Genomic DNA, 25320 nt, shown 5'->3' with positions numbered 1-25320 from the left:
GCACCAGTTCGCCTTTCATGCGAATGTTGTGAGAGATTAATTTATAGCGAATAGTGCCTTTTTCGCAGAGGTAGGAACGGAGCTCCGGGACTAAGCAGCCATTCAGTTTCGTGACGTCACTTCCTCCATGTTCTACTACTACTTAACATTTCTAAAGCGCTACTAGGGTTACGCAAGTTAAAATAATAAAAAGAATTGAAAAAAAAAAAGAACCTCCTTCAAAACAGGTGGTTTGTGGCATACTTCTATATTTCTGCTTTGAATTTTTTAGCTCCTGCTCAGGATAATTAACAAAATGGCTCTAAGACACCACAGTGACTTTACTTCTCAAATTTGTAATTCTGACCTCTGCAAGAATCACAAGCATACAGATCCCGGTATGAAAGGCACTGAATGTTATTTTAAAAATCTCCATATTGGATCCAGCCTGCCTGCCTCCAGTAACCCAACATTGTTCAGTAAGCCTCTACCCAAGCCTTACTGTGACGTCTTGACTCCTTACTTCTCCAGAGCACTGCGGGCAGGCGGTAAGCCTCCACAACTGTGCTTGTGCACTGTCTCCAGAATCTGGCATCCATGGATCTACAGAAAACAAGAAAAAAAAATGTCTACAAAAGGTTTGAAGTGGGATGGGAAATCATTTTCAGCAGGTGTATCTAAACAAATTTATATTTTCAAAGAATGAAAGCAAAGGGCAGCGGTTAGCTTCCAGTTCTGGAGGTTATCGGTTGTGTGCCCAGAGAAGCCCCTACTTCCCTTCAGCTTCCCTGGCTGAAGAAGTTGCTGCCATTACTGACTGACAATGAAACCAATGTGTTATCATTCCTCCACTGCTGCAGGCAGATTCTTTCCTCTCCAGATGAAGCTCGCCAACAAATCAGCCTCCATAACCACTCAGACAAAATTACTTCCACCCCACAGCTATAAAACTTTGGAATGACATAATTCATTCCAACTATAACATCTTTTATAGAATGCTCTGTATATAGAAAAGGTTCATCAGTTAGAAACTTTTAGCCCTATGGAATATGTCTTTTAGGCAGCCTCCATAGTAACAGTTTACTTTAGTTTACGTAATATATCACCCTTCTTTTCAATAAAAATATCAAACTGGAGGATGGAAAGGTCACAAAGGAGCAGGAGCAGTGCTCTATAGAAGTGGAGTACATCAGAATATTCACTTCGACAGTCACGTGGAGGACAATTCTATAACTGGATGTCCACATTTACATGCTTTTTTGTGTGTAAATGTACAGAACACTAGCACTTTTGCAGGTAAGTGTGCACTTATGGAGGGAATTCTATTTATGGCGACTCAAGTTGCATGTGCAAATTTGGCAGTGCAGCCAAATTGTGCGTGCAACTTAGTTAACAAGCCAATCAGCGCCGATAATTGGGCGATAACAAGTAATTATTGGCACTAATTAGAATTTATGCGCGCAACTTTTTAAACGTATTGTGTAAAGTGGTGCGCGTAAATTCTAAAGTGCTGCTCTCAAAAGGGGGCAAGACCTTAGGAGACGCATGGCGTGTCATGTGCGTTCCTAAAAATTACGCGGTGTTATAGAATATGCCCGATCTGTGCCTGTGACAAAACGGTGGATTTTTTTAAGCCTGTAAAACTGTATTATTTCTTGAAGTGTATTTCTCTAGTTTGGCCAGCAGGTGGTGCATGTTTATGTTTAAAGCTGTTACCGAGAAATGACTGTTCCCTCTTTAGTTACAGATAAGAGGTAACCTGCAGTGATGTGGCCAGCTATTTTTTAAAACTTGTTGTTCTGGGCTCTGATTGGCCCAGGAGCTCAAAATTCAGCTAGGATATACTGGCTTTTTCTCCAGTCTCAGTTTGGGAGAAAAGAGAGAAAGATCTCTTTGCCAAGACCCTGTGAACAGTTAAATTTGATAACCTGTGAGCAGCTATATTACCTGTACTCTCCAGGCACTATTCAGGTAGTGAACAAATGTTTAGATAGTTTTATAATTGATCCATATTCAGTTACCCATTATTATGTGCTGTTTTTGTTCCATTTGTTTTTATGGTTCACTGTTCAGTATTTTTCATGAAAATAAACATTTTTTGTTTATTGCCTCTGCTTGTTTGAACTAAGAATCCTGGTAGTTTGTGTGTTGGGTCTGTGAGTGCTTTTCAGGTACTGTGGGACTACTGGGAGCGTGGTCCCAGTAACCTAGTAATCACTGGGGATAATCTCAGAGAGGGAGACTCGCCCAGAGGCACTTGGGACCCAGTCTCTGGGAGGAGGGTGCTAGTGTAACAGCACAAGCAGCAGGTGCAGGCAGACGTTAGCTGTGCTGGGGATAGACCCTCTAAGTGGCCGCAGGGTAAACCCAGTTGGGTGGCTAAGCGTTTTGTGACAGTGCCTAAGTTAGACGTGGGCATTTACACCAAGTTTCAGTTGGTGTAAATGGTTGCGCTTAAATTTCAGTTGTGGGGACGGGCGTACACAAATTTTATAAACCGCGCCTAACTCTAGGCGAGATTTACAGAATAGTGCTAAGTGCAATTTTTTCAGCACGATATACAGTTCCCCCCTTAATGTGTTTAAGTGCTAGCAAGTTGCTTAAGTGCTATTCTGTAAACAAACACACAAGTATCATAAAGGATAGTGCTATAAACAATGCACTCAAGGGTGAACAAACCCCAAATGCATTTTATTACTTGTAGTTAGAACATAAGAAGAGCCATATTGGGTCAGACCAATGGTCTATCTAGTCCAGTATCCTGTTTCCAACAGTGGCCAATCCACGTCACAAGTACCTAGTAGAATCCCAAATAGTGGCAAGATTCATGCTATTGATCTCAGGGACAAAGAGTGGCTTTCCCCATGTCTATCTCAATAGCAGGCTAATTCCATGCTTCCTGCTAGGAAAATGAAAGAGAAATAAATGAATCAGCCTAGGCCCAGTTCTTGGAGCAGGATTGTTTGTTCTCAAGACACTATCTTTCTAATTATTAGAGAACTGAGAAAAACAAACTCACCTTCTGACTTTTGATCTGTTCCAACATAATCATCACTGAGGGGAAAAGGAGCTGGAACTGGAAAACATGGGCCAAAATATAACACTTGTCACTAACAGAACAAGCTCTCAATTTAAAAAGATATCTTAAGATAGATGATTCCCCACAGATTCATGGGGCTTAAGCAGCCTATTCTGAAAATCTGCCATAATCTTCAATCAGGATCTTCAGGTTGGTTTTGGAGGAACAGATTTCAAAAGCTACAGGATCCTCTACTTCTAAAAGCTAATATGTACAACAATACAAACATGGAAAGACTAGCAGACATTTTCAAATTTTAGAACCTGGAATAATATTTCTAGACACACCACTCTTTCTGGTCCTCTTCCTAATTCTTTTCCAGAGAAAGTTCTTTCTCAGAACTTTCTCCCTTTCTTTCCATCCATCCATTTATTCTATGATCTTGTCCTATGCACCTAATCATTTCCTCCAAGTTTTGGGTACTGCATTTTTACATTATGTTTGAACTGTATTATTTTATATGGATTTTTTTGTAATCTGCTTTGGAGAACTCAGAAGGACACTGTAGACATTTTATAAATTTAGATTTTTTTCCCCATAAATTTTTCTCAGGATACTCTCATCCCTATATACAATAGTCTTTTCTTCACTGTTCACCTTCCTTGTCCAATTTCCAAACATCTTAAAACCTTTTCCTTCTCATGTTGTTGGAACATTTTCCCTGGTAACATTCCCTAAAGAAACCTTCTCTAATATGTGCTAAAATGATCTTTATCAAATGTATGCATTGCATGCACAGCTATAATAATTAGAGATGTTTTATTACAGATACCCAGCACTTCATGGCACATGATTCTGCTTCCTAACCCACCTGCTCTGTAGCTGGTAACACAAAAGCAGAAACAGAAACTAAAAGGGGTTCTAGATTGGGAACACACCTGATCCAGGGAATAGTTGACGTGAGAGATGCATAGGTGAGGATCTGCCAGGAACTGCAAGAAAATAAAGCTGTAAAGGTAATACCTCCAAAAAAAACCACAAAGAGCAGTTAAATTCAGCCTGTCAAAAACTAGAGGAATAAATCTGCTCCTGTCCCACCAAGAATTGGATGCACTACCACATGTCCTTTTCCTGTTCCCACATCAACACAGTCAATAAAGAAATTGGAAAACTGGAAACTGCAGTGCTGCTCCTAAGGCCTCAGTTAGGTTAAAGTGGATGGGCAAAGTTTGGGTTATCTTCAGCATTTCTCACAAGTAACAGGAGCTAGAAGCAGAATTTCCTTACCATGTCCCTTGGAGAAAAAGGTGAAAGGAGCAATTAGGTCTTACCTTCTAATTGGCTTTCTTTTAGTCCCTCTTGACCAGCACAGATGGGTTATGCTTTTCTGTCTTCTTTTAACTCTCTTTCCAAGGGTCTCATGTGTCATTTTTTTCTCTTCTTCGCCTCTTCCACTATAACCAACTTCAACACTGATCTGCTCCAGCTCTGTGGGGGCTGTGGGGGCTTGAGCACCCCCAATATTGACCAAACCCTTTGACTGTGTCCAGGGAGGGGTAATTTCTATTGGGTTTAGAATCCCCAATCATTTTGAAAAGTTGACTCCTATGTTCCCACCTATCCAGTCTTGCCCAATTTCTCTCACTCTCCCCAGCCCATAGCCTCTATCGCCCCCTTCTTTATCCAGTATCGCCCCATTTCTCTCCCTCCCCTCCCACCCAGTCTTGCTTCATCTCTCTCTCTCTCCCCCCCCCACCTATCCAGTCTTGCAAAATTTCTCTCTCCTTCAGCTCACAGCCTCTGTCTCTCCCTTACTTTTATCCAGTATCACCCCGTCTCTCTGGGTCACTCTCTTTCCCTACCCATCCAGTTTTACCTAAATTTTTCCCTCTCCCCTCCCCTCCACAGCAGCACAGTCTCTCTCGCTCCCTCCCTCCCACGTACACCAGGTCCGCACTAATAAACTACCATGGGAGTCATGCAAGACCCAACTCTCTGAAGCGCTGTTAGTGCTTCCTGCACCAGTCTCGGAAGTTTACATTAGAGAAGGAGGGCCTGGAGCAGGAAGCACTAATGGCACTGCAGACAGCCGGGTCCCGCGCATCTCCCATGGTAGTTAATTAGCGCGAGCCTGGCAGAGGTGCAACGGGAGGGAGCAAAACTGTGCTGCAGGACCATGGTGGATGAGAGGGGAGAGGAAGCAGGCCCTGCACGCAGAGAAGGTGCAGTTCAGGCTAGGGAGGCATCTGAGCCTGACAACAACAAAGTAACAGCTAATCAGCAGCTGTTCTGGGCAGGTGTAGAGGGCGGGGACTAGGGTTTCCAGATGATATCAGACCTCTGATTGAGCCCAAACTTCCAGTGCCAGTTCAGCTGGTTTTGGCACCGGAAGCTCGGGCCCAATCAGCTGCAAGCTGCATCTGACATTGTTTGGAAGGCCTGTAGAGGGAGAGAAGCAGAGGGATGGAAAATTCTTTTTTTTTTTTTTGTTAAGTACTTTCCAAATTTGTACTTTGTTACTAAGTACAAAAGTACAGCTTAAATTTAACAAGTTACAAGTAAAAACTATGGTAAAAAAAAATGCAACTTGTTAACTTGTTACAAGTACTGCCAATTGTACTTAAGTACTGTAATGAAGTACAAGATAAGGAACAGTCTCAGACACCCAATAGGATGGATGGGGTAAGACAACATTCCCCCTCCCTACATATTATGAGTTCGACAGATCCTTGAAGAACTTGGCGCATTCAGAAAGGACAAGGATTACTTAAAACACCTCTGCTACCTTTATGAAGGTACCTGTTGTAACTAGAGTGCTTATAATAACCAATAAGCAAATGAAGTAGAACCCTGCAGCTTTGTATGAGGAAGCTCTTCTAACAAAGAGACCTACACATGCCTCAAGCTGATGCACCTCTCACCCAAGAGAAAAGAAATAATGAACTATCTCAGACAGCAGGATCTCCCTAAGCCCCTATAAAACCTAACTTAATCTGTCCCTCTACCTCAACTATGTATTTCTCCTATCCTGAACTGGTAATCACCACTTACGGAACTATGTAAGCCACATTGAGCCTGCAAATAGGTGGGGAAAATGTGGGATACAAATGTTATAAATAAATAAAACACTGTCAAGACATTATTCTCTTACCTCTTGCTCTAGGTCAAGTAGCGCCTGCCGGTATGGCTGCAGCATGGAGTCAAGGCCTGTGCAAAAGGCCCGAAGGTAAATTCCATGCAGCCCACACTGACCCTGCTGAGATGGGTGGTGATCCTGAAAAGCAAAAACATATAGATTACCCCTCGGATACAGCTCATCAGTACAGGAGACAAACTAACATGGAATCAGATTCCTCAACACCCCACCCCCCCACCAGCACACATTCTGCAAAGACTTCAAGTTTAGGGTGCCCCCAGACTGCTACAATATATCTTGTGAAAAATACACTGAAGTGCTTCATTCAGCAGATTAAGACATGAACTGAGATCGCACGTGGTCTTTGCCAACAGTTTTCAAAATGAAAGTACACATTTCCAAAGGAAAAGGTACACAAAGAGATTTATGCTGGCTTGTTCTGCAAACACCTCTTTTGATTAAAATAATACACATAGCGGCCCTTTTGCTAAGCTGTGGTAAAAGGGGCCCTGAGCTAATAGCGTCAGATATTTTTGCCACGCTCCAGGGCCCCTTTTAATGTCATCCACTGAGGTGGCGGTAAGGGCTCCTGTGCAAACCCGGCAGTAACCAGGCAGAACGCAATGCTGCTCGATTACCGTCGGGTAACCCCCTGCAGAAATTTTTTCAATATTTCCGCTAGCGCCGGAAATGGCACATGCTGAGGGCGGAACGACTGCTGGCTCCCACGCTGGGCCAGTGGTAGTTCCAGGTTGAAGGGCCCCATAGTTTTGAAAATCCCAAAACTGCATGGTTTATTTTCTCCCACGAGTTAATTTTGCCTCAGAAACACCTCCACTACAATCTAATTGCCCTGTTTACTAAGCCATGCTGTAGACGTGCAAACGTTTTAGCGTGCGCTAAAGTTTGTGCGCCTACAGCACAGCTTAATAAACAGGCCCTAAGTTAAAAAAAAAAACACTGTGCAGTCATCTGCACACTTTCACCTGCATACAGTGGAGGTTTTTCATCTGCAGAAATTGCTCTGAAAATTGTGCTCTAAAATTGACAGCTACGAGATAAATTCACACTTCATTCCACCTCCCGCCACTGGGTGGCAGAGCCAGTGGCGAGAGGAGAGAATGGTGCTGGGGAGACTTATACGGTCTGTGCCCTGAAAAGGACAGGTACAAATCAAGGTAAGGTATACACAAAAAGTAGCACATATGAGTTTATCTTGTTGGGCAGACTGGATGGACCGTGCAGGTCTTTTTCTGCCGTCATCTACTATGTTACTATCCAGCTTATAATCGAAAGTGATCGCCGGCCATCTTCCGACATAAATCGGGAGATGGCCGGCGATTTCTTAAAAGTGGCGAAATCGGTATAATCGAAAGCAGCATTTTTGACAGCATCACCGCTTTCCCGTTGCTTCGCCGGCAAAAGTTCAAGGGGGCATGTCGGTAGATTAGCGAAGGCGGGACATGGGCGGGCATGGGCGTGGCTACCAGATGGCCGGCTTTCACCGATAATGGAAAAAAAAAGCAGTATTTCGCCGGCTTTACTTGGTCCTTTTATTTTCACGACCAAGCCTCAAAAAAAGTGGCCCAACTGACCAGATGACCACTGGAGGGAATGGGGGATGACCTCCCCATACTCCCCCAGTGGTCACCAATCCCCTTCCAAACTAAAAAAATAAAACTAAAAACCTTTTTTCCAGCCTGTATGCCAGCCTCAAATGCTGTACCCACCTCCATGATAGCAGAATGTGTTGTATCCTCTGACAGCCTTTCCCTGGTTGCGATGTGGCTCTCGGGTGAGTGTGACACCTTTTCTGTTAGGTGCCCTGCAGAGAGTCACATTAGCAATGCATTGTGGTGGGTGTAGGGTACTGGGCTCTACTCCCATGGTGCTTTTCCCCCCCTGTAAACTGGGTCAGAGTGTGCCCTGTTTTGTTTCCTGTTGTAGTCCATGCGGTAGTGGCCATTTTTGTAAGCCAGTTTTAGTTCCCTTTCCTGTGTTACCCACGTTAGAGAACGTAGTTCTTACCTTGAATGGTGCTGAAAGAGGGCATTGTACACCATTGTGCCAGCTCTGACCTACTGCTAATCTTAGTACCAGAGGACTCTTTGCCAGTGGGGCACAACCTCTGATCTGCAGTTAACTGTGAGTAAACGTGGTTATTTCAAGAAAGGACTTTTTCAGAGAGATTAGTCTTCAGGTGTGAACTGGTGTGCCAAAGTTATACAGCAGCAATAAGTCCTAGAGGCTATATGCCGGTCCCTGGAGCAATTTTAGTGGGTGCAGTACATTTGTGGGTAGTGGGTTTGGGGGGGCTCAGCTCCCAAAGTAAGGGAGCTATGCACGTGGTGGGAGCTTTTCTGAAGTCCACCGCAGTGACCCCTAAGGTGGCTGGTTGGTGTCCTGGCATGTCAGGGGGGCCAGTGCACTAAAAATGCTGGCTCCTCCCACGGCCAAATGCTTTGAATTTGGCCGGGGTTTGAAATGGCCGACATAACTTTCCATTATCGCTGAAAAACAAACCCGGCCATCATTTGGCTGGGCTAAACCGTATTATCTTTATTTATTTATTTATTTGTTGCATTTGTATCCCACATTGTCCCACCTGTTTGCGGGCTCAGTGTGGCTTACAATACAGTGTGAATGATGGAAATACAATTTGTTACAGTACAGTTATGGGTTACATAGTGAGGAGTTATGGGAAGACAAAGTCAAAATCAAAAAAATCATTTGGGAAATAGAACAATGAAGTGTATCAATGGGGAAACGATAGGGCGATAGAATGTCATTTGGGAAGTAGAACAGTGGGATGTATCAATGGACAAAATATCATGTATGAAATAGAACAATGGAAATGATAGGGCGATAGAATAAAAGCAAGAGAACATTAGGGTATAGCAATTTTATCTAAGGGTAGGGTTTTAAGTGTGGTGAAAATATGGGGAAGAGAATTCAGAAGAGAGTGTATTGATGCATTTCTGTTAGTGTGTATGGACTTCATGTGTTTTGATCCTTGCAATAAATTTTGTCAAAGAGATGAGTCTTCAGTAGTTTGCGGAAGTCGGTTAATTCGTAGATTGTTTTCAGGTTGCGTGGTAGTGTATTCCAGAATTGCGTGCTCATATAAGAGAAGGTTGATGCATGCAGTACTTTGTATTTTATGCCTTTGCACTTAGGGAAGTGGAGATTGAGAAAAGTTTGGGATGATCTTTTAGCGTTTCTGGGTGGCAGGTCTATTAAATCAGCCATCTTTTTCGATAATACAGTTCCGGCCAGCTGTAGCGCTGCCGCCAACATAGATCGCCGGCAATCTATTTGGCCGGCGACGTTCGATTATGCCCCTCCAAGTTACTATATATTCTAATCTAGTATGCCTGCCCTACACCCATCCACACCACCCCTTGATATCTTATTTTCTTATTTCATCCCTTCTCTATATTAAAGTAGTCAGATAACCTACCGCACATTAGCCATGGTGAGATAAAAATGTTCTACCTGCCTGCCAAACAAATATTGACACACTATACAATGATTTCAAGTTGTGCACTCACATTATATTAGAAAAAAAAATAGTCGCTGTCATTTTTTAAAGGGCATTTAAACTCATGTTTTAATTCCCACCTATTAGAAATGAAGCAGAATGACAACAGATAATCACTTGTGCCCTAAGCACTGAGTTAGATCCCCATTATTTGAAATCTATTTTATTGACGATCATAATAATACAGCCAATACGAAGGCACATATACATTGTCATCATAAACCCATAACAATCTTTAACTAGTTCCATAACGTCAATACCTTTAATTTCCTCCCCCCTCTCCAAGTATTAACAATTCCCTTCCTCTTGGCCCATTGAAAATAACACTCATATATAGTTAACACATATACATCAACACTTCAATATGAGGCTTGCCTCACCCATACAAATTGCCACCTTACACAAAACGTTAACTTGGAGTACTCTTCCCCCCTCCCCCCCCCATTCCTTATAGGCCTCCCCCACAGAATGATCTTATACCCCTTCCCCCCCCTTCCCCAATCCCCAGACTACAACGTGAGAGTATTCATCAGTAAACTACGAGCTCTGCTAGACAGGGCCTGCACATATGGTTCCCATACCTCCCAGAATCGTTGCTTACTTCTAGGACCACGACTCGCTCTATATGCCTCCATCATCACCAGTGAGTGAAGCATATTCCTCCACAGCCAGTAAGATGGCCCTGTTTCCTGAGTCCAATATTTCAATATACATTGTTTCCCAATGATTAAAGCCTTATATATTAATAGTCGCTCCCCTTGCCGAATAGCTAGCCCACTCTCATCCAGTCCCAGCACCATATTCTTGGGTGGCAGACTTATCTTCTTTTTTAGCAATATTTCACAATATTCCATGATTTTACCCCAAAACTGCCTAATTACTGGGCATTCCCATAGCATGTGAAATACAGACGCTCTCTGAAAGTTGCATTTACTACAGTTTGGCTCCTGAATTCTTCCAGCATAATAGGCCTGCACCGGGGAAAAATATGCTCTCAATATGATTCTAAATTGTATCTCCCTATGTCGAGCACTGGTTACTTTATGTGTTATCTCCTTCAGGTATTTAACTATGTCCCCACTTCTTATCTCCACTCGCATGTCAGTAGACCATTTCTGAGCCACTACCTCATAACTTCGGGGTGGAGCAATCATTCTTAGCTGTTTATAAAGTATGGATACCGAAGTCTGTTCCCTACCTTGTGGTAAAAATAAGTTCACCAATAAATCATAAATTCCTCTATCACACTTACTTCTAATTAATTGCATAATGTAGCTATGTAGCCCCATTATTAAATTCTTGTTTTTCACAGACAGTAACAGAAAGACATGTCAGTATAATCATTTTCTTCTTGACCTATACTACTACTACTACTTAACATTTCTAAAGCGCTACTAGGGTTACGCAGCGCTGTACAATTTAACATAGAAGGACAATCCCTGCTCAAAGAGCTTACAATCTAAAAGACGCGTGAGCAGTCAGACCGATATGGGCAGTCAAATTGGGCAGTCTGGAATTCCTGAAAGGTAAGAGTTAGGTGCCGAATGCTCTCTGTCTCCACATTGCTGCAGCCCCATGCCAGCATCTCTGACGGACACATATAGGCACTACTGTTTCCTTGATGTTAAGTAGGTTTTTAATGTTTTATGATTGTATCCCATTTTGTGATGCCAAGGAGAAGGTATATACATTTTTATAAAATAAGAGGTCCATTTACTAAGGTGTGCCGAAAAATGGCCTGCGCTGGTGTAGATGTGTGTACTGTATCCACACAGGTCTATTTTTCAGCGTGCCTGCAAAAAAGGCCTTTTTTGTTTGGCCGAAAATGGACGTGTGGCAAAATAAAAATTGGCGCGCATCCATTTTGGGCCTGAGACCTTTCCACCACCCATTGACCTAGCGGTAAAGTCTCACGCATTAACCAGGCTGTAATGGTCTATGCTCGTAACGTACAATGCTGATTACCGCTCGGTGGAAAATTTCCGGCGCACTTAGTGGAAACACGTAAAAAATGAAATTACCACCCGGGCCACACGGAAGCTGGGCGGTAGGCCAAAATTTACGCGCGTAGGAGGCACGCACCCACCCACGTGGCTTAGTAAAAGGACCCCTAAATAAATAAATATTAGGATTCCTGCAGCAAGGCAGCTGTTATTCTACCTGTTGCTGTACATGGCCAGTATACTGTTCAATGAACTCTGTGAAGCGGATGTAGTCTGTACCAAGCCTGCAAACACGATTCAGCACACTGGTCTCACTAGGGTGAAGAAAAGGCAGCTCCTGTGACACCTGAGAACATAAGAGTCCAGTTAGTGAAAAGGTATGACTATAAAATCTGTTCTGTCCACTAATGTTTAAAATCTCTTGGACATGAACCCAGCCAGGAATAGAGAGACAGTCAAAACAAATCATTTGAGACTCTCATCAACATTACCTCTTCCACATTCTGACCAGCAGCTGGAGCTAGCAATCTATGATATATAATAAGCAAGCAGATTTCAAACACAGCAAAAAAGAAAATTCCAAAAAGCATCATTCATTTATGACTAGTTTTCAAGACCTATATGTTGCTTTTATGATCAAAAACACCAAATCTTGACGCAGCTCCCCCAAGGGCCATTTGGGCCAACATCTGACTATGGCATCAGCAGTGAATTAAGTAAGTTTTTTTTCATTTGCTTCCTCTTTTTCTTGTTGACAGGAGGTGAGAGCAAGGTTGGTGATGGAAGAAAAGGCATTTCATTCTGGTTTGGTAACGTAAAATTTCCCAGCTTTGACTTCCCATTTTTCTAAATTACCAATAAAAATAAAAGACTGTGTGGTTTAGTTAATATAAGCTCAACAAAAACAGTGGAATCAGCAAAAACTTTTATATACCCAGAGGTATCAATATACTCTATACACTGTTTGGACCATAAAAATATATATCTTGGAGGAAAAAGCCTCAGTGAATGCTGAAAACTCTCAGTGACAGTGAAGAGGGTATATTCACAATCCATCTAAATTCCAGCTGAAATCTATCATTGGCTTTAAAAACCTCCAAATTCAGTCCACAATTTTTATCATTTTCCTATTTTCTTACATGTAGAGTATAAACATTCCTCTGTAACTTTTTCTTTAAATATTCTTGCGGGCGAAAGAGCATTTATCTTAGTCCAGACAGTCCCAACAGGGACTCATTTCACCACTACTTCATCAGGGAATGTCTCAACATGCTTTTCTTTCCTTTGTATGACCTCAATCAGACCAGTAGCAAGCGGGTAAAAGGTCGGATTGAGGTCATACAAAGAAAAGCACGTTGAGACATCCCCTGATGAGGCGCTGGTGAAATGGGTTCCCATTGGGATTGTATGGACTAAGATAAGTGCTCTTTATCCTGCAAGTATATTTAAAGAAAAAGTTACAGAGGTACAGTACGTAAGAAAATAGGTAAAAAGAAAAATAATGATAATAATTGTGAACTGAATATGGAGGTTTTTAAAGCCAATGATAGATATCAGCTGGAAGTTAGGTGGAGTGTGAATATACCCCCTTCATTGCCACTGAGTGTTTTCAGCATTCACTGAGTCTTTTTCCTCCAAGATATATTTTTTATGGTCCAAAGAGATAAATAGAGTATATTGATACCTCTGGGTATATAAAAGTTCTTGTTGATTCCACTGTTTTTGTTGCGTTTTCACTGAATTGTTTGAGTGAAACATATTCTCCCATTGTGAATTGTACTGTATTATTTATTTAATTTTCATCAAAATTTAACAACTCACAAGAGAAGATTACAGTATGAGAAAATGTGCAATATCTGTAATATAATCTATTACAATTGAAATGTTTATACTCTACTTTCGATCAGAAATATAAAGTAATAGGATCCAAGAAGAGAAAAAGAACAAAAAGAAAAAAAAAATTTACAGTGGGGTTGTTGTTGACAAGTAAACCTTCCCTAAGCATATCATACATTGTGGTCTGGTACATACTACTACATTCACATCCTCTTTTGAAACTAAAAACTCCTCTGTTTAGGATCAAAAAACTGATACGATTTGGCTTGATATAATACTCTACATATACAAGGAAATTTTAACATATAATTTGCTCCAAGTGCCAGAGTCATCTGACGTAGTGCTAGAAAAGCACGTCTTTTTTGGGTCTCTCTAGCCACATCAGGAAATATTCTTATTTTACATCCAAAAAAAGTAGATTCTAAATGTCTATGACTAAAGGAAAGAAAATTACCAAGGTAAGAACCTAATTTTCCCATACAAGTTGTCTTCTTCTAATGATACTGGAAACTTGGGCTGAATTGCTTTAAAATTCTATGGGGCCACTAAATGAGCACCAAAAATCATGGTGTCAAGCAGTATTCTGTAAGGGGACTTGTGTACATAAATTCCATTATAGAATACGTGAATAAAGTTCGATTTACACACAAGCACGTAGCCACAATCACTTATTTCATGTCCGTATCTGGCGTAAGTGTTCATGGATATGTGGTAAAACAGGTGGTGTCCACACACCTCCCTCAAGGAGAATCAAAAAGCAACAACACGGCTGGAAGAAAGAATGTACCAACTGACCAAGGCAAACCACAGAGTAAGTGTGTCTAAAAATTTGCCAAAGGTAAACTGGCCCAAAGAAAAGACCCAACATGGGGTTGTAATGGTTCAAACCAATCAACTTCAGAGTCATAAAAGCATATAGAACAAAAGGGCTCTTGAAGTGATGATGTCGCTGAGAAATCTGCACTTCTGCTGGTGTGGTAAGCCATCAGTTGAGCATGATATGCGGCGCTACATTTGCCTGTAATTACCATATTCAGTAAGTTATGCACATATCTGGTAGTGCTATGCCTACATGAATGCTTCTCTTTCACATACACGCAAAAGTGAATACTTGCGTATTTTATAGAATTGTGGCTAGCACATACACAGGTAAGTGCTAATTAGGGTGGTGCCTGTTACCTGATTATGTGTTAGTATTGTCTAATATATATGAGCATTTGGCACCTTCTTATTCATGTGAATTTATAGAATTGCCTTCTATTTGTTTTTGAAGGTTTATTAAGCACTAACAATGCAACAAGTGAGTTTATCTTGTTGGGCAGACTGGATGGACCGTACAGGTCTTTATCTGCCGTCATTTACTATGTTAAATGAAAGTGTTAAGACTGCGTCGCGATCCATTTCTAAAGCAAAAACAACCAAAGCAGTCAACCTCTGGGAAATTACTTCCAAAGATGATTCAAGAAATGATGTCAAGTTCATCACTTCTCCCTCTGTTCGGTTGGAGAGTCTCTGAATTTAATTTATTTTGTAGATATTGTACCCGAACAATAGGAGGTAAGGAGTCGCTTGCCTCAGTCAGATATTTTTTCACCATATCAATCGGGGAGATTAAGATCTTGGAAAGTTTGTGAATCTCAAATTAAGTTTTCTTGATTTATTTTCAAGATATTCTTTTTTTTGTTAATAATTTTTATTAGCAAGAGAAATGCACATGTGTAACCATTAACATTAATACAATAACAACACACATCATCATCTAATATGGGTTTCCCCCATTTAACAATACTACCTAAAGAATACCAAGATAATACAATATTCATATGCACCAGTGAAAAAGTAGGGGTCAGTACCGGTGAAGTCCACTTCCACTCAAATCCACTAACCCTGTTAATAGAGCGTCAGATGTAGTAGTTCTCATCCCTCTTTCGTAACCATATCGTGTCATATTCTCTTGCATATATTTCCATTTTTTCCTCCCCCCTCTCCCTCCTCCCCCCGAGTTCCCCCCTCCCCCCCAGGAGACCAGCTGCAGTGGATGTTCACGCACACACCAGGAGGCATATTTTCAAAGCACTTTGGGAGGCTAAGTTCCATAGGTTTCTATGGAACTTTGGGAGGCTAAGTGCTTTGAAAATGAGCCTCCAGGTGACAATTATTCAGTTGTCCTCGTTCTGGGTAGTTGTGAAATACACTCGTAACTCCCAGGTAATCTCTCCCTTTCACCTTCCATTGCTAAGTCCTTCCCTCCCTCCCAGATTGCCATCTGTTTCATAGCAGCGTACCATTGGGCAATAGGTGGTCGGTCTTAGGGAGAGTGGCACTTGTTAAAATGGTTTTGTTCCCCAAGATCCTATATGCTTTACAAATGATGCCGTTGTGGGTAGCTCGTAAGGATGAGGCCGGGTATAGAGGAGTGATCTCGTCCTTTATATGGAAGGGACGCAGGGCCAGAGTAGGATATCAGAAGCTTACATGGGCACGACAGGAAGGGGGCGTTAACTTACCGGATCTCAGGATGTATAACGTATCTACACTCATTAGATGGCTGCACGAAATATACACAGGGCACTATAGATTTGCATCCCCAGAGGTTTGGGAAACCGCTGCTCACCCTTGGTCAGTTTTTAATGCCCTTCACGCTAAGAAGGCGGGGATCAAACTGTCACCCATATTGAAACCGCTTCGCCTAGTATTTTCAAGATATTCTAAACGTCGTAACATATCATTTTTATCCCTAATTGAGGTTTGACTAATAACTTCCAAAGAATGCATTTTCTCTCCCAGTTGTTCTATTTTAGAAGTATGCTGATTAGTTGTCTGTGCTTGCGGAAGGGCAACTTGAGATAACTTAATTTCAGCTGACCTCTTTATTGTTTGTTGTTGTAAAGAGGAATGCAAGGCAGCAGTTTGATCCCAAAGTGACTCTAATGTCACCACGTCTGGTTTTTTTACACAATCAGCTTGAAAAACCAGAGGGGGGGGGGGTGGGCATTAGCAATTTGCCTCAGTGTACTCACAGTCTGCTCTTTCACCGGTTCAGCCCTCGATGTTAACACAGCTGAAGATAGGCTCCCTCCCTGTTCTCTCGGCTCCTCTTCGGGAAGCCGTGACACAGGACTTTCTCCAGCTTCTAACCCTCTTGGTTGCTGGGGAGCCGTGCGCATGACGGGGCTGAAAGAAACCCCGTCTACACTGTCGGCCAGTTCATTAGTTCCAGCTCCGATAGCAGGGGAAGATGTTTGACTCGGGCCAGAGACCACTCCAAATTGCTCGAGCGTCGGCTGCTGTAGAAGGTGGGTTCCACTCGGAGTTGAGGGATTAACCCGAGTTTTCCCTTTCCTTTTCCCCATAATGATAGGGAATCAAAGCCCTCCCGCAGCGTTCCTGAAAGAGCAAGTTGAGCACATCTGGTACAACAGCTCTCTAGGTGGCCATCTTGGATGAATTGTACTGTATTAATATGAGCAGCATAACTTAGAAAGCCATACTTCAAGAGAGTACAGGGGTCAGGTGAGATTTAATAGGGGAGAGAGGGACCAACAGCAAACCAACTTTAACAGATGCCTGCAAACTAAGTACAGAAAATAATAGCAAAAGAGGCAAATTAGAGAATCACTCATGATAGCATTACTGTCATTCACCTGGATAGATAGGGAATCATATGTAATATGAATCTGTCTGAAGCAGACCCATTTTACATTTCTTCAAGTGCTGGTTTTTTTTAATCAACTGATATTTGAATAATACAAGTCTATCAAAAGGAAAAATAAAACAACAACTGAGAACTCCTCAGGACTAGTGATGTCCAATTCACGATTTGAATCAATCTGACAATTTATTTGGGGAAAATTGATTAATTTGGGAAAAAAAATCATGACTTTCGATTCTCTACCTACCTCCCTCTCATGGTCACCCAAGCAGTTGCTGCTGCTTCTCTACAATTAGACAGAGATTGAATGAACATTGTAGCAGATTAAAAAACAAAAAACCCAAATTATAGCTACGTCATGCAAAGTTCCACGTTAGGAGTTACGGATAAGGACCAAGAAAGGGATCTGGGTGTCGTCGTCGATAATACACTGAAACCTTCTGCTCAGTGTACTGCTGCGGCTAGGAAAGCGAATAGAATGTTGGGTATTATTAGGAAAGGTATGGAAAACAGGTGTGAGGATGTTATAATGCCGTTGTATCGCTCCATGGTGCGACTGCACCTTCAGTATTGTGTTCAATTCTGGTCGCCGCATCTCAAGAAAGATATAGTAGAATTGGAAAAGATGCAGCGAAGGGCAACTAAAATGATAGCGGGGATGGGACGACTTCCCTATGAAGAAAGACTAAGGAGGCTAGGGCTATTCAGCTTGGAGAAGAGACGGCTGAGGGGAGACATGATAGAGGTATATAAAATAATGAGTGGAGTGGAACAGGTGGATGTGAAGCGTCTGTTTACGCTTTCCGAAAATACTAGGACTAGGGGGCATGCGATGAAACTACAGTGTAGTAAATTTAAAACAAATCGGAGAAAATTTTTCTTCACCCAACATATAATTAAACTCTGGAATTCGTTGCCGGAGAAAGTGGTGAAGGCGGTTAGCTTAGCAGAGTTTAAAAAGGGATTGGACGGTTTCCTAAAGGACAAGTCCGTAAACCGCTACTGAATGGACTTGGGAAAAGTCCACAATTCCAGGAATAACATGTGTAGACTGTTTGTGCTTTTGGGGGGCTTGCCAGGTGCCCTTGGCCTGGATTGGCCGCTGGCGTGGACAGGATGCTGGGCTCGATGGACCCTTGGTCTTTTCCCAGTATGGCATTACTTATGTACTTATATTTTCATAGCCCGTTTGGTCAGCCATTGCACTGAATTTAACCATAGTTTTATAGACATGCAATGGTTAATCATTGAACAAATTTCTCCTTTCTTTCAGGGAGACTTAGAGGCTTATTTAGATCTGCAGGAACAATATTGGATCTTTGAATTAAACTCTGTGGTTCCCAATGGACTCAATGATTTCATTAAATGGAATGCTACTATTTGATACTGTGTAAGAATTGAGTGACATCAATGCGTTTTTTACGTAAGTTTGTTCTTTTTAAGGGTTACCTTGCCATGCTGTGCAATTCTAAATGAAGAAACCATTGACAATGCAGCATTGGCATCCCTGAGGAAGCAATGGATGTTTCGAGAAGACAGTGAGGAAACATGAGTTAAGATAAATTCGCTCCTGTCTGCTTGTTTATATTCTGGTGCTCTCTTGTATTTTGCATGGACTTTCTATTTTCGATCAGACTATTTTTGGATTGTTTTTTTCAGTCAACGGATTTTTTGAGGGAAGGGCGTATAGTATTTCTACTGAAGTGTTCACACTCCTGTTTGGAATATAAACATGCATTATGTTTAGCATGACATATAAATATAAATTCAACATATAATATTTGCTCAATATTTTAGAAATATTTTGCTCAGCACCAAAAATATTTATCAATTTTTAATAAATGGCCTCCTAAACCAAGGGTACCAGACATTAATAGGACACCCCTTAAACGGCTATCATCATTATATGTTATTTTGACTTCTTTTGCTCTTTCTCCTGATGAAGTGGCGAAACAGTTTGAGCTCTATTCCTGTCGAGAAATGAAGACTTGGGACGATTGAGTCCATGATGTTGATAGAATGACAGATTGCATTGACGTTACCAGAGGATATGAATGAAATAAAGGAAAGACACTGGATATGACCTGAAGAGATTCAGTTAAAATTAAGTGCTTTTCATTTCCAGAACTCGTGCTCTGTTATATATATGGATATTTTCTACTTCTTTTCTTTCTACTTTTTAATTGAAGAAAATTTTGTTGGATTTTGTTTTTTGCACTAAAATAAAATATTTTGTTTTCCCTACCGACCTTTCACCACAGACTTTTCTCTCAGCTTGTTATGAGAGTTTTTCTCTGTGGTTGGTTTGGCTGGTGGTGGGGCCAATGATGATAGCCGTTTAAGGGGTGTCCTATTAATGTCTGGTACCCTTGGTTTATGAGGCCATTTATTAAAAATTGATAAATATTTTTGGTGCTGAGCAAAATATTTCTAACATATTGAGCAAATATTATATGTTGAGTTTCTATTTTTATATTTGCTGATGCAGTTTTGAATTTTTGATATATACATAAATCAAAAATTAAAGGATAATATTAAGGAGCATAAATGATGTATAGAGCTTTCAAGAGAGCTGTTTTTCGGCCGCGGTTACTTACGTCAGACGGGGGCGGGTCCAGGTCAGGAAAGCAGAGACGTCCTGAAGACTGGCAGCGATCAGATGTTCCTCTTGCCCGTGCAGCGCCTTCACACAGAGGTGAGAGGCGCTGCGCGGGCCCGGGAAGGCGGAAGGGGGGCAGAGGATGGCGGGAGGCAGAGCTGTGGGAGAAAGTAGAGAGAAAGAAAGAGAGGAAGGGAAGGGGGTCGGGGCTGCTAAAATTTTGATTTTTGATGCAGGGGGAAGCGGGGAGCATTGGCGACCTCGGGCAAGGAGGGCACGAGGGTGGAGGATGGCGGGAGGCGGAGCTGTGGGAGAAAAAGGAGAAAGGGAAGGAGGGAGGGGGGCCGAGGCTGATAAAGTTTTATAGGTTTTGTGCTTTTTAATGCAGAGGGAGCGGGGAGCAGCAGCGACCTTGGGCGGGGGGCGACAAGGACGCTCCTGACGAGTGTTTTTGCCCCCTCCCTCCCTCCCGATTTTTTTTTTTTTTACATTACAGTTTGGAAGCCGGGCAGCCCTAACGAGAGGTACAGACCTCTAGTTAGTTTTCCAGGAGTTTTCCTGCGTTAGGGCAAGTGGAAAACTTTAGTGCATCTCATTCCAATAGGGTTTCTAAACAATTTGCTCATCTGCATTCCGTTTTCGTTAGCTGCTGTCGTCTTCGGAAAAAGGTCTTTAATGCATGTCACGTTGGTTTAAAACTTGTTCGTTAAAGGGTTGTAAAAGGGTCATTAAAGTTTAGTGCATCTGGCCCTTAATTAGACCCAGCTGATGAGGAGGAAAATCCCAGCAAGGGGAGCAAGGAGAAGAGCTGAGACAGCAGCACAAAGTTAAGTTCGGCAGGGACAGCAGGACTTGGAAAAGAAGCAAGTAGTGTCCGACACCGAGTAATGGAGAGAGTGCTAAGTAATAAGGCAGCAGTTGTAGAAGGAGAATTGCAAGAGTGAGTAGGAGGGAGATAACCCTTGAAAGGCCATACAATAGGTTGAAGGAGGCTCAGACATGGAGGGTCAGCACTGGAAGGTGCAGAATAAGTTACTGGCCACCCATGTCCAAGGCACTGCAGCAGCCACCTGTTCTAGATAAGTTTGACAGGGTTGATCCAGTAGCTCAATGTAAAAAGTGTCTGGCAGGTTGGACACATTCAAAACTTGCCTGCCTGTGAGGTCTGCAGAACAGTTTTGAGAAGTGCTACCACATTATTGTGCAAAGGAGCAAGTTTTCAAACCTGACACTCCAGACTGTGACAGGGGGGAAACTGCAGAGCCCATAGTATCAGGGAGATCTTTAAATGCAAGACTCTGCAGGGAGCCTCAGAACATCAAAGAGTATGCTAGCAGGAATGGAGCCCTGTAACGGGAAGGGGTAATACTGGCATGAGGGAGGCACCAGTGAGATTCATGGAAAGGGTGCTTACACCCAGTCAGAAGATGGTCCAAATGGACCAGGAGACCCTGGCAAAAGAGTTAAGAAAAGAGAAAAGTGGAAACCACAGAGACGATTACAAAAATGAAAAGTCCAAACAAAGATAGAAAATTTTATTTTATTTTCTATTTACTGACAGTAGCCTTAAAGAACAGAATCGAATTGGAAAAACTGATTCATACAAGCGAACCTTTTGGCCGAATTTGCCAGCACAAGTCCGGAGTCAGACCCTCCTAATTACTCCAAAACCCATCTGGTTCATAGAAAACAACTTTTCAAAATTATTGGGGGGTGCTAGACCCAATGCAAATTCCCTCTCCCTGCCCTGGACAGGCCCATCCATCGCCGAGGGCACAGCTCCCACCCCCAGCCCCTAGGTCTGGCATTCCCATGTCCTCCTGTGACAGGACAGTGCATTAATAACCCTCCTGGGCCGCTACCTGCAAACCGCTCCGTTTGTTCCAAGTGAAGATGTTTCCCGGGTATCCGCTCAGCGCCAAAAGCAGCTCGTGAATCATCTCCGCTGTCCTCCCTCCTGATCCTCCTGGTCTCTGGATTCAGAGGACAGCTTTCTCTCCCGCCTCCATCACCGCCGACGTCGCTCACCAATGACGTAACACCTGGCGCCGGTGGTGACCGCGCCGGCGAAATGGGCGAATGAGGAAAGCGTGCCGGAAAAAACAGCCCCGCCCTTTCCTCACCCTTTAGGGGTGTGAATATGAGGAGTGGAAAGGGAAAAGTTGGAACCCGTGTGTACCGTGTTTAATACATTTTGTTGTAACAGGCGAGGGCGTTTAGTAAATAACATCTGTTACTGTAGTAATGTACCATATTGTAACTAAACGTTGCTGGAGGATATTATTATTATTAGCATTTGTATATAGCTACCAGACGCTCGCAGCGCTGAACGCCTGATACAAAGAGACAGTCCCTGCTTAAAAGAGCTTACAGTCTAAATAATACAGACAGACAAGACAGTTGCGGGTGAGGGAGTAATGGGAGCTAAAAAAGCAGCAGTGAGAAGGTGGGTTTTCAGCATAGATTTGAAAACAGGTAGAGAGATGAATATGTAAACTGTTTTTTAAATCAAATCTTGTTTTATTGGCCCCTGGGGTGATGGGGAAACTGGTAGGACATGGGGAGCCGGGCAGTGGAGGGGTCTAAATAGTTTTTACCATTTGTAGCTATGGGGAAAATGTCTTAGTATCTGTGGGCCATAATTTGTATAATCCTGTCGTATAGAAAACCTACTTTGATCACAAGAAAAGTAAATTCTGGTTGCTCGCTTATTTCAAATAGGTTATCTGTGCAGATACTCCTGGTATGCTTTGACATAGAGACATGAATTTTATGTGAAATTTTCTTCATGTAGACTTCGATTGATCTAAGATGCATCACTTTTGCTGCTAATATTCTTTAAATTGATCTTAGAGTTGAACAATATTCTAACACTAAAGTGTAGTTTTTTTCACCATGTATGATTTTTTTCTCCACATAAAGTACAATTGAGGTTTGGCCTCAATAATTGAATTTGTTCCATAAGAGCATTCTGCCACAGACAAAGCAGAGAGACCATTTCTTGATCCTAGCGAGATAGACAGCAAGGTACCCCCATTACTATAACCTTCCCATCAGACATGGAATTTCTATCCATAAGAATTCACAGTGCATTTTGTTTCCTGCAGAAGTTTTATCCTCTTTTCCTTACAGTACCACCCTTCCACCAATTTGATTTGTCATTTTTATATCATTTGTAACCTAGTGTCATGGTGTTCTATTGGTTATTCTTCTTCCAGCAGGTATCTGAGATACCTATTACTTGAATATCTTCATTTGGTGCCACGTGGAGGGGCATAATCGAAAGGGGCGCCCAAATTTTCCTGAGGACGTCCTCACAGGATGTCCCGGGTGAAGGGGCGGGGAAACTCGTATTATTGAAACAAGATGGGCGTCCATCTTTCATTTCGATAATACGGCCGGGGACGCCCAAATCGCAAAATTTAGGTCGACCTTAGAGATGATCCTGCCCGATTTTCTGCCATAATGGAAACCGAGGACGCCCATCTCAGAAACCATGGTCATGGGAGGAGCCAGCATTCGTAGTGCACTGGTCCCCCTGACATGCCAAGACACCAACCGGGCACCCTAGGGAGCACTGCAGTGGACTTCAGAAATTGCTCCCATGTGCATAGCTCCCTTACCTTGGGTGCTGAGCCCTCTAAACCCACCCCCCCCCCCAAACCCCACTCCTCACAACTGTATAACACTACCATAGCCCTATGGGGTGAAGGGGGGCACCTACATGTGGGTACAGTGGGTTTCTGGTGGGTTTTGAAGGGCTCACATTTACCACAAATGTAACAGGTAGGGGGGATGGGCTTGGGTCCGCCTGCTGGAAGTGCACTGCATCCACTAAAACTGCTTCAGGGAGCTGCATACTGCTGTCGGAGCTGGATATGACTTTTGAGGCTGGCAAAAATATTTTAAAAGATTTTTTTTAGGGTGGGAGGGGGTTAGTGACCACTGGGGGAGTAAGGGGAGGTCATCCCCAATTCCCTCCGGTGGTCAACTGGTCAGTTCGGGCACCTTTTTGAGGCTTGGTCGTAAGAAAAAATGGACCAAGTAAAGTCGGCCAAGTGCTCGTCAGGGACGTCCTTCTTTTTTTCATTATCAGTCGAGGACGCCCACGTGTTAGATACGCCCCAGTCCGCCTTCGCTATGCTTCCGACACCCACGTGAACTTTGGTCGTCCCCGCGACGGAACACAGTTGAGGACGCCCAAAATCGGCTTTCGATTTTGCCGGTTTGTATTTTTATTGTAAGCCATCATTATTTATTGTTTGGTAACACATAATGGATAATCAAAAACCTTGGCTCTGACCAAATTGTATGCCGCTCTTTTGTACATATTAGGCTACAACTGCCATGTCACAATTATTCGGCTATAGCAATAATTAGCTCTTCATGTACCGTACTGTTTATGTTATATCTTCTACACAGATACCTGCTACTCTTTAGTCAAATTTTAGAAACTCTTCAGGCAGTATCACTTACAATTATTTTTGATCAGGTATAATCAGCAATACAGGTCATTCATTCTGCATGCTATTTTTTGCACATTTTCTATAGTACATTTTCCATATCACTGCCATTGGTTACATATACCATTTCTTTTTTGCTTGGAGCTAATTCTTATTCCATTTTTTATCATTTTTATCATTTCATCTTTTATCATTTCATTTAGCAACGTGATGACGGTCTTTGGCTTTTGGGCACCACTTTTCCTGTGGCATTTTATGAATAGACAAATAAATTAAACAACAGCATTTTTTAACACCATGTGTTATTTTTCTTTTTTTTATTTTAGACCCATAAACCTTGGCACTCACACATTCCCATGTCACATATTTAGATATGTTTTACACTGCAATCGACTATTCACTTCAAAACAGTCTCACATCATTTATTCAGATATATTTCACATCGTTATGAAATATCATCTTTCATTACGTTTTGTCCCAGTTACGTCTCGAGGTATGTAAAGTATTTGTAACTGTTCATTCATTCATCGTTCACTTCAGAGTTACATGGCTCTACGTCACATATGCAAATAGGATTTTCGTCACACACCTTAATAGACTATCACATTTTGTTTTTTTTTTTTACGTTACACAGCAGATGTCACCATTTTTGTTTTATGTTTTGAACCAATTTTTATTTTTTCAATATACTTTTTCGTTTTTCTTTTTCTCTCTACTTTGTACATCATCAATACATCATATCCCTCAAGTTGTCGTGCACTTCTTTGTTTTAAAGGCGTTCTTTTTCTGTCAGCTGGATAGTAACTGGATACTAAGACGAGCAGCTGTTTTTAGCATTTTCACACGGCTGCTCGTCTTAGTTGCTATTATACGTCATGGTCTTTTTAAAGACCATCACAGCAGCACTGTGATTCCTAAACTCTTACTCTCTGATACAAGTACAAAGGTCAGTAAAAGCCCTCTACATATTTAATATAAAAGTTCACTATCTGGCTCATTTTCTAAAGAGAAGGACGCCCATCTTTCGACACAAATCGGAAGATGGGCATCCTTCTCACAGGGTGTCCAAATCGGTATAATCGAAAGCAGATTTTGGACATCTCAAACTGCTTGCCATCACAGGGACGGGCAAAGTTCAAGGGGGTAGGCGGG

General features: G+C 42.2%; 1 protein-coding gene across 1 annotated transcript in view; it reads right to left on the bottom strand.

Annotated features, from left to right (window-relative positions):
* TUBGCP4 (tubulin gamma complex associated protein 4) overlaps nucleotides 1-21718 on the bottom strand; it is a 63953-nt gene extending 42235 nt beyond the window's left edge. Inside the window, exons 1-6 of the mRNA XM_030189636.1 lie at nucleotides 21568-21718; nucleotides 11836-11964; nucleotides 6150-6272; nucleotides 3937-3990; nucleotides 2999-3055; nucleotides 503-582 (exon numbers count right to left, since the gene is read on the bottom strand). Coding sequence (XP_030045496.1) covers nucleotides 503-582; nucleotides 2999-3055; nucleotides 3937-3990; nucleotides 6150-6272; nucleotides 11836-11964; nucleotides 21568-21645 — 521 coding nt within the window. The 5' untranslated portion in view covers nucleotides 21646-21718. The remainder of the gene's footprint in view (nucleotides 1-502; nucleotides 583-2998; nucleotides 3056-3936; nucleotides 3991-6149; nucleotides 6273-11835; nucleotides 11965-21567) is intronic.
* Between the last annotated feature and the right edge of the window lie 3602 nt (nucleotides 21719-25320).

Source organism: Microcaecilia unicolor, chromosome 1, assembly GCF_901765095.1.
Source record: "Microcaecilia unicolor chromosome 1, aMicUni1.1, whole genome shotgun sequence".
NCBI lineage: Eukaryota > Metazoa > Chordata > Amphibia > Gymnophiona > Siphonopidae > Microcaecilia > Microcaecilia unicolor.
Note: the sequence above shows the minus strand (reverse complement) of the source record. Positions and strands in the feature narration are given on the sequence as shown.